We start from the raw sequence: 12,116 nt of genomic DNA, 5'->3' as shown, positions 1-12,116 counted from the left end.
ACACATCTGCCTGTCACGAACACCACTAAATCATCAATACATGTCACTTCATCAATACTATGGCCGCAAATCAAAGTTTTTTTATAAAGCAAGAAAGGGAGTTAAAATGTCATCCACTCCAGTGACTGATATTTTCGTAAGTCAAACAGGAGATTTCATACCACACTAAATTCTCACAAGTCATGCATACTTAAATGCTGTTAAACTCAAAATACATGATATTGCTGAGGTGATAATCAATGCACCTACCACTAAGGCATGGAGTTCATATGACAACTGATAAAGCTGAGAAGCATTCACCTAGCTTTCCAATTTCCTTTAAGAAAAAGACCTACTCTCAGACCAACAAATCAGGTTCCATCTGAATAAGGCACTAAATCTACTAATCGCCATCTGGGATGATCTGAAGACAACAGTGGACAGAAATAGCATTGCTACAGTTTAAACCGGTCAAAAACACGTGTCACAGCCAACCACTACTCTTTTCTAGAAAGAATGCAAGACCGCTGCATAAAAGTTATCTCCTTGGACTGAATTCCCCCACCTATCCGATCCTTCAAATCAATCATCAACTCGCTTAATTTACTAGCCTCACCACCTTTTAGAGTTGAGGCATTAATACCACTAAAGGATCCATCTCTGCCCCTCGCCTCTTCAATATTTATCCCAGCCCATTACCAGATCGAATCACATCTTTCAAAATTACATGCTACAAGTATGCTGGTGACAAGCACATCTGAAACTAAAAAACCCAAAGGGTATGGGGCAGTCAGGACTAGGCCAATGTCTCCAAGAGGTTGACCAAAGGATGATGACTAAACACCTTTAGCTTAACTCGCCGAAGACTAAATCTTGACATGAGAAGACTGGAAACCTACCATCCCTCGTAAGTCAGGCCCTCGGATGTGGGAGCACCGCCCACAACACTGAGAGAAGTGAGAAACCAAGGAGTGATCATGGACTTCAATTTATCCAAGGCTTCCCATATTAACAATGTCACAAGAAGTGCCTTCCACACAATGCACAAGACACATTTTACCTCCGTCCAAGACTCCAATGTATGCTGTAGGTGAGCAGTTCCTTCGTGCCGAGAGTATAAAACTGAGATTTACAGGTGGGAAGTCTGAGGAGGTATTTGGGGGGTGGGGGACTCGAGCTCATTTGCACAAAACTACCAAGAATCCAGACCACCACAGTAACATAGCAACTACGCATTCATACATGCAAATACACATCACGGATGTAGAAGGACTGCAGTCACTACTCATTGACCAGACTTTGAACTTTCAAGATCGTGTGCATCATTCACCTGGACAATAATGGCAAAAGTCCAGCTTTCATCCTTGTAAAGCAGTAAAGATATCCAGGGTATCTAGCACAACACTCCAGGCTGATACCACAGGGGACCATCCCCCTCTACTAGAAAGAATGAATGAGTGAAATACTGTTGTCTGTACAAGCTGTCAAACTCCCACACTGAAGATAAAATCATTGAAAACCACACTTCAGGAAGGTTGATCCAGAAACCACACCAAATTAACCAGTTGTGACAATAAATTATTATAAGTTATTTGTAATTTACACAGTTGTTCCTTTAAGTAAGCTTATACTATGAATTTAATGATATATAATAATAAAAATAAACTAGACTATATTTTGGACTATGATGATATGCAGTAGATGTCAGACATACTTTTAAAGTAAATAAGAAAATGCACAAAGGGCACGACTACAGACATATTATGTCAAAGGCTGTAATAAAAGCTGCCCAGAAACAATATGTAGTACAGGTTTCAAGATGGCAGCACGTGTCTATTGCTAGGTGCAAGATTTATCCCTTATTAAAGGACGCCAGCACCCAGAATTTAGAAAAAGTAAGAGTGTGTGTGATTAAGGGGTGAGCTTTGGGATAAACTGCAACCACAGGCCACTTGGTAGATTTTTTTTTGGATACTCTGAAAAAGCTTTCTGGTAAAGTAACAAGCTGGTAATCTGTTCAGACACTGCACATAACATATGTGTCAGCAGACAAAGTGAAGAAAGGAGGCAGGCTGTTAGGTTGTCAAAGCTTCTGCAAAAGGGTTTCCAACCTCAACAACAACAAGGAAAGCTTTATGTACGTAGTAACCATCTGGTTGCAGCTTGTATTGCTTTGGATTTATATGCTCTGCATACTCATGCTATCTAGTATTGGGCACGGATATTTGCAAGTTGCTTTTTTTCAAAACAGTCTTCAGTCTTGAGATAGCTCATGACTACTCCCTGAAGCACCACAATGAAAACTCTACGGTAGAAAATATTTTTGTTTCTGCCATCAGGTTAGGACTGTATCTTCACTTATGTTGATTCCAGTAAAAACAACTGGTCCTGGTACAGTGTTGGAAAGCTCATAGTTGACCTCTCTGCTTCGATATTGAACCATATCCGAGCAGTTTGTCAACTCCAGTCATAGAGAGTGTCTTTTGGGAGGAGGAGAATGGAGAATATGCAATTCAAAATTCCTGTTGCAACATCGGGTCTGCAACCTCTCCCTTCTTTGGGACCATGCGGATTCAAACTGTTCTACCTGTGAGACTTTCAAAAGCAAGAGTATTCTAGATCAGAGGGAGCATCGCTCTGCACATTTCAGAATGCAGAGCTAAGATCCCCCTGAAGTGGTGGCCACGCTCTGCTCGGAGGAGCCCATAGGAGTTTACTATAAGGGCGAAGGTCTAACCAGCATACCAGCAAGTCAAACACAAACTAGCATGAAACCCGTTCCTCTGAAGATTCAGATGTCAAAGAAGGACTACTGGGCCACAAGAAAGACCTGGGCCCATGACAAAGACTACACCCATGGTTACCAGACTACACCCATGGCTACCATACCTGGACGAACTGCCAAAGATCAACCCTCTGGGGTTCAACCTCGAAAAGAACCAATGGTCAAGCACCGCAGGTATAAGACTTTGGATCCTGAAGACTCCCACAAGATGCATCCACCTTGGGGTTTGGCCACTTGCGACATCTTGAGACTCCAGGAGTCACAAGTTATCTCCAGACTAAAGACTACTACAAAGAAAAACAAGTTGCAAACATTGGCACTCAACACTAGAGGGCAAGAATATGCAGAGAATGTGACGCACATGCTACGAACACTAGTTATCATCTACCTACCACTCGCACCAGGTTTCTAGATGCTTTCTAAATATACCCTTTTTGTGTGTTGACTGGCGTGTTTAGGCTGTCCAGGGAATCGAATACAAAGTTGCAAAATCTTGACTGAAGTACTCAAAAAATGCAGGTAAAATAACCATTCTTCCATTAACAGAGAAACAAAAACAAACGTCGTACAAATAGAGATGCCTATAGTCAAGAAGGAACTGATTTATACCTGCCCACTATTACGCGAACAAAGACATTCTAACATAAAACAAACAATATCCTTTCTGACATAATCATTCACCTTCAGATATTCCTTCCAGATTATCACTGCAGAGAGAAAATCGCAAGGTTTTATCAGGTTTACCATGCAGCTTGGTATCGTCAACAGGCACCTCTCCTTGTCCTCCATCTGCAAGTTGCATGTTCAAAACCTATGGGTAAAAAGTGATACTGAAATAGAGGGATTCGAGTACGCCACAGAAACCATCAACATGCCAATAGGAACATGTAAAACCAGAACTGCCAATAGGGAATTACCACCCGCCTACCAAAAAACAGATCGAAAACAATAGGAGTAGGAGACAAACCGCCCAAAACAAATAAGCCCCAGAAGAACTCCAGACCAACTTTTTTGGCAAACTTATCGCATCACTCACAATCCGCAGTCCACAAATGAAAAACACATATGTATGTGTTTGTAAATAAAGGTGTTTATAAATCGAAACAACGCATCGAAAAGGGCACCTTCGTTCTGGTGCTGAACACGTTTTTACCGCCAGCCGTTTCCCCCATCAAAAGCTTCAACCAAGTACATTTGGCTTTTTCAAGTAAATACATTCCAATCAAATATTCTGGTCAAATTGGATCTGATATTCTGCTTCTTGAGGCCATTGTCCTTACCTCATTTTCACTCATCATGCCTGGAGTTAGCAAGGAACCTGTCCCCAAAGAAATAACCAATACTTCATCGGGAACAATTTCCTGAATATTTTCCTGGGATGCTCCTTCGCTGTCGGGGTGCTGCTCGACTAAATTTGATTTGCTTCTGCTGCGGGTAGCTGCTGATAAAAGCAAAATTGCAATAAACATAAAGCCAATTTACTCTTCACACTGCGGAATAGATTTCTTCACTTAGGTAGAGCCATGGAGTTATGTGAAGGTGCCCAGACAATACACATGACAACAAAGCAGGCACATACAACACAACAGCGATGGAGAGAAATGCTTAAATCTTTGTAAACTAATTTCATTTTGTATTGCAAACTAACCTTTTTATGCTGTTGCAAACAGTGTCTAAGTGTATGCAATTCACAGAATAATGACTATTAGAAGCCAATCAAGATTTAAGTGCAAGTCGAGTACCCTGTCAAGGGGAACACAAAAATCCCCAAATGAGTTCTGTTTTTTGGTCTGATTGTGCCATCAGTGAGGGGTAGCAAGAGGCCTTTGAAGAACACCATATAAGACTCTTTCTTTCTACTAATTGATGGAAGGAATTGATTGAATCAATCTTAACCATGTGTGGCTTATTTCTCTGGAAACATTGCATGCATTTGTTTTTTAGTTTGCTCTGTGCCTCTACTGTATTTCAAGCAATCTTACTCCCATGCTGCTTCCCAACTCACTGGGGCTGCCCTCTGTTTTGGAATGCTTTAGAATCTAGCAATACACACAGCCAAATGGCTGCACACTTATCCAACTAAGTGCAGAATCTTCCAAAAGCTTTCCTAATAGCATGCAAGTTTCAGCAGGCAGCAATTTATAGTATTGGCAATGGATGAGGTTACCCTGTAATCCAATATGTAGGAAAAGCAAGGAAGGAAGCAGGAACACTTACTGATAACACGGTTTTCTGGGTGATTTCAAACGCCTCGTTCATTGCCCATGCAGCCTATGTTTCTCAAAGATGCCGGCTCGTAACTTGAAATTATTAATTTGCTATGAACATACATTCAGTTGGTGTCAAGGTGTGCTAGTGAAGCATTAACATTACTTTTCATGCAAATTATAATTAAATCATCTTATTTTTTTATTTATTAAGTCACTTTTAATCTCAGTGAGAGAAATGGCCTTTGTTGTGCAATGTAGCTTCATACTGGTTATGCACTCCCATAACAGTGCCCCTATTTTAAAGACTGAGTATTTTGAGATCTGGGCATGTATCTATCTTTACATTCAAGTCTTGTATATTGCTCACTTTCTTAACCCCATAACAAATGCCATTATAAATGGGGCTATGTTTGAACAGTGAGTTGTAAAAGTGCCAAAAGTCAAGCGTGATGGCAGTAATGACAGGGTTCTACTATGTTGCACTGGAAATTTTAGGGAACTACATCTGACAGATACCAGGCTCCAGAGATTTCGCCTCAGATTTCTCCCCTAAATGTTTCTTCCCCAAGTTTAATTTACATGGGGACAATTGTAAAGCTTATGCAATGCCTACCATAAGTGATGTGGCGGGGAAACAAGAACAGGAAGAGCTTCACAGTAGATAGACCATTGAAGCATGCATGTGAACCATGGTCACTGCTTATTTTGGATTGTGCAACTAAGTGATTAGAATAGAACAGGCAGTATGCAATTATGTTTGCTGTTGAGGACTGTAAAGTCTGACATGACACATTGTACATATTTGAAAATGGTGAGAAGCCCACAAAAAAACAGATCAACCACTTAACATTTAATATGCTGTCAAATGCAAAGCCAAAGAAACAAAAAGATGTGATATAAAAATATGTGGTGCAATTTTAAAAAGCAGCCCCTCGAGACATTGTGCCAGCTGACTAAGCAATGGTGCCCAACAGTCTCAATGATGCATGCACACACTAGAAAGCAGCTAGCAAGAGTGACTAAGTGGACACACAGCTGTGCCTCAAGCAATACCATGAAGTAAATACGGATTACCCACCAAATGGGGCTACCAGGTTAATGTGAGCCGAGAGATTGGTGGCTGAAGTCTCCCAGGCGGTAATGGCCGATAACTGTTGTCCTGGGATTTGGTAGCATTAAACAAAAAGTCAAAACAGTGAAAAGCATGATAATCCTAACCACAAATGCATTTTTTATTTCAACATTCCATACAAGACAACTACAAATTGTCGTTCAACTACGGTACTTGGCAGGTGAAGATACTGACCCGCAGGGAGCCACATGTTCTTCATTCTGAAAGTGTTCCATTCAGAATAGCATTCATTAAGGTGTTTGGTTCTGAGTTTGCCACTCATGTAGGACTGCGTCCTGTAAAGCGTTGGTCATGCTAGAATACATGCCTTCTGGGGTCCTCTTCATCTCCCTGCATTCACAAACGAGGACATAGATCTGGGATCCCTTTGTCAACGCCTAAGGACTCCCCTGAGGGTAGGTGGGTTTTCATTTTGCAAATTGTTGTAACCAAAACATCTTTACTATGGTAGGTTCCAGACTCAAGACTGTATTGAAAAATAGAGCACTATAATTCTATATTGGAAACAACCAAGTTTGAATAATTTTTCAGACCGGTCTGTGGCTCAACCAAAAGCATAACAAGAGGAAAAAAAAATCCTCCTGTATTTACCACCGACAGACATTACCAAGACTTGAGTACTTGAAACCCTAAGAAGTAATAAAAGGAGGTAAAACTTCCCCTGATCACACGCACCTCACAAGATCAGCTCTTTCGATCCCTCCCGAAGCACACTTGCCCAGTAAATGTTTCTTGGATGGCACCGTGGGATGGACGGCCATGTGCTTTTCTAGTTAAGTCTCCACTGCATCACAGTGCTACCTCTTTCCAATTCCAAGGGCATTTAATAGCTGCCTGTCCACTGTACAGAGTGGGACAAGCAGAGGTATGTGCTTATTTTGAAACAAAAATTAAATCCGGGTTAAACTCGAAAGAAATATTTCTCGGGGTAAGTATTTTGGTGCCCCTGTCTCTTTATACGTTTTTGCAATTAAATATAATGAATTAAACAGTCTTCACCTGAAGGTATTTTCGATTCAGCCCTGTAGACGGAGTCAGTGTTGTGTAGTCTTGAAGTTTGTTTTTATGTCTTACATGAGCCAGCGCACATGCGCTGCTCTCCGAGGCTTCTAGTAAAGACTTTAAACATAGAGCACACACTTGTGCATGTGCTTTTTTTTTGCTCACACGCTATTGGCCTTTGCGTGCGTCTTTCTAGGGAAGACAACATGCAATTGGCCAAAGGACGGGTGCATGTCCAGCGAGCAGCAGTGCGGCCAGGTGCCAGCTGCATACCTCATATTCATTTCGCGGCCGCAGTTGTTATTTAAAGAAGAGAGCAGCTAAACATAAACACAGAAAGCTAATTTACTACACTGTACTGGATTGATTTAAATGCTGTGCATTAGAGGCACGGGCTGCAGCCTCTGCATCTACTCAGTTTCATTGGAAGTTGACTATTGTAAGCTTCCTTGTCTGAATGCGCTGTTTTAATTGACACCGGAGCGTGCCAGAAGAGAGGAGCTTTAATCGCGCCTGCCACTCAGTGTTGCGATCAGTTTTGTGAAATAGCATCACGGCCGAACAGATGACACGTTCATTAGAGCGAAAATTAAACCCCTCTACTCCCTACCTCCCCCTTTCCTCTCTCGCTCAATCTCTCTCTCGAATATATACTTTATAGAATCTATTACGAATAATTTGTTAGTGCAGCCTCATAATACGACTTTCCAAACTTGGTGCCACAATTAAATACCATATTCAATAGACAGAGCAATAGAAAAAAAAAATCAGTTGAGCGTTTAATTAAAATAATTCATTGCTAGTTCAGAAACGGGTGTGGGTGGCTTCTAAGCTCTTGGCGAGTACGAAGCGGGTAGGCTTCTACCCATGAGGCACACTGTGGGGCTAGGAGGGTACGTTCATGAACAGCCGCGTGCCAGTGGGTGTAACCTGGGGCTTGTATGCTGTCTAAAATTCGAAGAGGGTATGGCACATGTGCAGAAGCAGTTGGCATGATGGTGGGGCCCTTAAGCCAGTATAGGGGGACCCCCCCCGCCCCCACACACACACTCACCGTGTCTCGTGCTGGAGCAGTTTGTGACTTCATTAGTTATCTGGCCTTTGAATAGCGTTCAACGACAACCAGTGTGAAATTTTGGCCCTCAAACATTTCATGGCAAAGAGAGGCCGGCCTGTATGTGTTGTTGGGAGAGTGTGTGGTGGTAGTGTGTCCGATACGGGAATAGCTGGTGTGTGCTTGTGGTCCTGACACGTGCTCTGGTTCAATGGGTATTACTGTTTGCAGAGTTTGCTGTGACCATTTGCAACAGGAAGCATTTCATTAAGTACCAGTGGCTTCTTGCCTGCTGCGGCAGTCAATCAATCAATCAATCAAGGCATTTATATAGCGCACTACTCACCCAGAGGGTCTCAAGGCGCTAGGGGAGGGGGGTCTGCTACTGCTCGAATAGCCAGGTCTTGAGCTGCTTCCTGAAGGCAAGGTGGTCCTGGGTCAGGCGGAGGTGGGTCGGGAGGGAGTTCCATGTCTTGGCGGCAAGGTAGGAGAAGGACCGTCCCCCTGTGGTGGCTCTTCGGATGCGGGGGACGGCGGCGAGGGCGTGGGTGGTCGATCGAAGCTGGCGTTTGGGAGTGTGGAAGTTGAGGCGGCTGTTGAGGTATCCTGGTCCTTGGTTGTGTAGGGCTTTGTGAGCGTGGGTGAGGAGGCAGAAGGTGATTCTCTTGTTGACCGGGAGCCAGTGCAGGTCTCTTAGGTGTTCGGAGATGTGGCTGCGACGGGGGATGTCCAGGATGAGTCGTGCTGAGGCGTTCTGGGACCGCTGAAGTCTCTTCTGGAGTTTGGCGGTGGTTCCTGCGTAGAGGGAGTTGCCGTAGTCCAGACGGCTGGTGACGAGGGCCTGGGTGACCGTCTTCCTGGTCTCGGTGGGGATCCACCGGATGATCTTGCGTAGCATGCGCAGGATGTTGAAGCACGACGAGGAGACGGCGTTGACTTGTCTGGTCATGGAGAGGGAAGAGTCCAGAATGAAGCCTAGGTTGCGTGCGTGGTCTGTTGGTTTGGGTGCGCTGCCTAGGGCGGGGGGCCACCAGGAGTCGTCCCAGGCGGAGGGTGAGGATCCCAGGATGAGGACTTCCGTCTTGTCCGAGTTCAGTTTCAGGCGACTGTTCTTCATCCATTCGGCTACCTCTTTCATCCCTTCGTGGAGGTTGGCTCTGGCGGTGGCGGGGTCGTTGGTGAAAGAGAGGATCAGCTGGGTGTCGTCGGCGTAGGAGATGATGTTGAGGTTGTACTGGCATGCAATGGCTGCGAGGGGGCTCATGTAGACGTTGAAGAGTGTTGGGCTGAGCGAGGAGCCTTGACGAACGCCGCAGATTACTTCGGTGGCCTCCGATCTGAACGGGGGGGATCGGCAGTCATCATAAGCGGAGCAGGCATTGGCCATAATAATGACTTTTTCCTGTCCTGAGGCCCACTCTCTTTGCCTTGTAGAAAAACAGTGTCAATCTTGCCCCTTCGAGGGACGGCCAGGACTGGCTGTTCATGCAGGGCTCCGTTCTTGATGTGACCAGCGAGTTCCTATCCCCAGATCATACATGCTGTTTATATTTATACATAGAATTTGTAAAGTGTACATCTCCACCGGTGTTTTTTGCGTAAAGCGGTGCTCAACACCAGCACTTAATTGGTATCCAGTGCTCGGCAACGGCACGTAATTGTCAACACCATACTTAAAACAGTCCACCACATGGTAGCGCTGCTCATCTAATTTAGAGATGAGCAGAACAACGTTAGTGGAGGACTACAATATACACAAAAATTGCTAATACCTGCCTCCCCAGCCATTCCTTTTGCTTTGGGGACCTGGAATAATCTGAACTGTCGCATTTACATGCGAGAGAGATGGTTATTAGTTGTTTTGGCGGGGGTGACAAGGACGATGGGTGGGGCAAGCTACAGTGGCCTCCTGGTCAGAGCCCTGGCACTTTTTTTTTGTGTGTTACTCGAGGTACACAATGCAAGCTAGACCCACTGGTTTTACCAATCAATGTCATTGTGCTGACTTTCTGGGCCGAAATTGGTATCTCTGCAGCAGGCAATTATTTATGGGCTTCTTGAGCAATAGTACATGAAGAATGCCTCCTGAGCTTCAGGAAAAAGAGAGAACTTTGTTCTAGCTTTAGCGCTTAATGAATCAAGGGAAACACTTGGCCATGGGTCTATTGTGCGCCCATTAGATGTAATATTTTTAATCTGCATACACTGGTGTAATTGAGCCTGCTTAGAAGTCTAGTTGTAAAGGTCTTGTATAGTTTAATGTTAAATGGATCATAGTCTAATCACTGGGTTCTACCGTGCTAGGTATTTGATGAGGCCGGGCTCATGCCATCTGATTGACGGCCTCCCCTCTGCATTGTGATTGCTCGCTGGAGGTCGAAGACTACTTTGCGCCTTCAGCCTTCTTTCCTCAAGGCCCTGAAGCCTGATCTTCTTTTTGTCCTTCAGGGTCCTGCCAGAGAAGCCCTGACAAATCACACACTCCTCTGGGACATGGGAAGAGGGAAGGCAGAGGATACACACCTCATGTGGATCCGATTTGGCCTTCTTCCTGGAGCACTCTGGACATTTGTCAAATAATGCAGGCATATTTGACAATCAAAGGGTGCACCAAAGGATAAAACAAGAAGAAAGGCACCAAAGTACTTTAGAAAAGCACTCAACTTGAACAAAAAGTGAAAAATCACCAATAAACCCTTGAAAAGGGAGAGCTAAATGCTCCAGGGTCCTGCTTGCAGGAGCCGGAAAAAAGAACTGAAAGTAAAAAGGGACCTGCAGTGCATTCTGGGATACTGTGAAGTTCTGGAAAGGTCTCTAAAAGGCACATATCCTGTTCTGAGCCACATAATGGCAGCCTATGGGGCTTGTCTGTCCAGGTCTTCCTCTCTATCATTCCAGAGGGGTTTTTGCTGTTGAGGCAAGGGAAATCTGGACAGACTTTGCTGTTTGTGGATTTTTGGTGGAATTTCTAGTTGAACAGTGTAGCCTGGTTTCATAGGCTGCATTATCTGTCTTTAATTCTCTCTTAAGTGTCTGTGCAGTTTTGCATTTTTCGACACCGTAATAGATTTTTGATTGCTCCGGGGTCCACGCACATGGGCGGGACTATTCACTAGATTATGACTATACACAGAGATCCCCTACTACAGAACCTCACTTCCATCTTCCTTATTGTTTTAGCCCAAGGTGGTGCTTAATTATATTTTCTTTCTTAGACTGCTGGAGAAAAATAAACAAAGTGACCATCTCTTATCAAATGCTTCCTGCAACACAAGGGAGACCTATTGGCTTTGTTAAACCTTTATTTACCGTATCCTTAAGCCTATTTATTATCCCTTCCAGCTATTTCAAATGACAAGTTTTTGGTCATTTAGATTTCATTATTCGAGATACCTGTACACATAAGTAGTTTTAGAAAAATATAAAATTACACCAGATTCGCTCGGTCTACTTAGCTAGTGCAGCTGCTCAGAAACCAAGAAGAGTTTACAATGTCAGGTCCAGGGAGTTTGGGAGGATAGTTGCCTTTTTTGGGAGGCATAGGTGTTCCTCTTCAGTCCTCATAACCTTTTAAGAGAGTGTAAGGTTTCTTCATTTGTACAGCTGTATTGCGTAGTTTAGAGGGGTGTTTGAGTGAGAACTGCATTTATTTCCATACATGACAGATATGTAACTATTACATTTGACAATAAGCACACTTAAGTTCCCAGGAGGTTGAATAACCTGTCAATTAATTATGCCTTTTGTTTGATCTTCACTAATATACTGGCCGCATGGCGCCTTTGCCAATGTCATCAGTTGGCTTTTTCTCATCCATTGCACAGTCACTGTCACATGGGAGGCAGTGATTTTAAGAACATCAAATGGGCAAAAAGAGAATGTGTTTCAGGAGGGCAAAAATATATGTTTACAAGTCTTTTTTTCTATGCTAGTTTCTCATAAGTGGACTATACT

At 43.7% G+C, this 12,116-nt stretch overlaps 1 protein-coding gene across 22 annotated transcripts in view; it reads right to left on the bottom strand.

The window, feature by feature from the left end:
* The window catches only part of GAPVD1 (GTPase activating protein and VPS9 domains 1), a 304,659-nt gene that overhangs the window by 174,893 nt on the left and 117,650 nt on the right, over positions 1-12,116 (bottom strand). For 4 of the 22 annotated variants that reach the window (XM_086924678.1, XM_086924680.1, XM_086924681.1 and 1 more), the window contains exons 7-9: positions 6,053-6,133; positions 4,045-4,205; positions 3,446-3,575 (exon numbers count right to left, since the gene is read on the bottom strand). In XM_086924678.1, coding sequence (XP_086780804.1) covers positions 3,446-3,575; positions 4,045-4,205; positions 6,053-6,133 — 372 coding nt within the window. The remainder of the gene's footprint in view (positions 1-3,445; positions 3,576-4,044; positions 4,206-6,052; positions 6,134-12,116) is intronic. The other 18 variants (XM_086924685.1, XM_086924686.1, XM_086924690.1 and 15 more) reach the window with 7 other exon arrangements.

Source organism: Lissotriton vulgaris, chromosome 5 (genome assembly GCF_964263255.1).
Source record: "Lissotriton vulgaris chromosome 5, aLisVul1.2, whole genome shotgun sequence".
NCBI classification, from domain to species: Eukaryota; Metazoa; Chordata; class Amphibia; order Caudata; family Salamandridae; genus Lissotriton; species Lissotriton vulgaris.
This window is presented reverse-complemented; position numbering and strand designations above follow the sequence as displayed.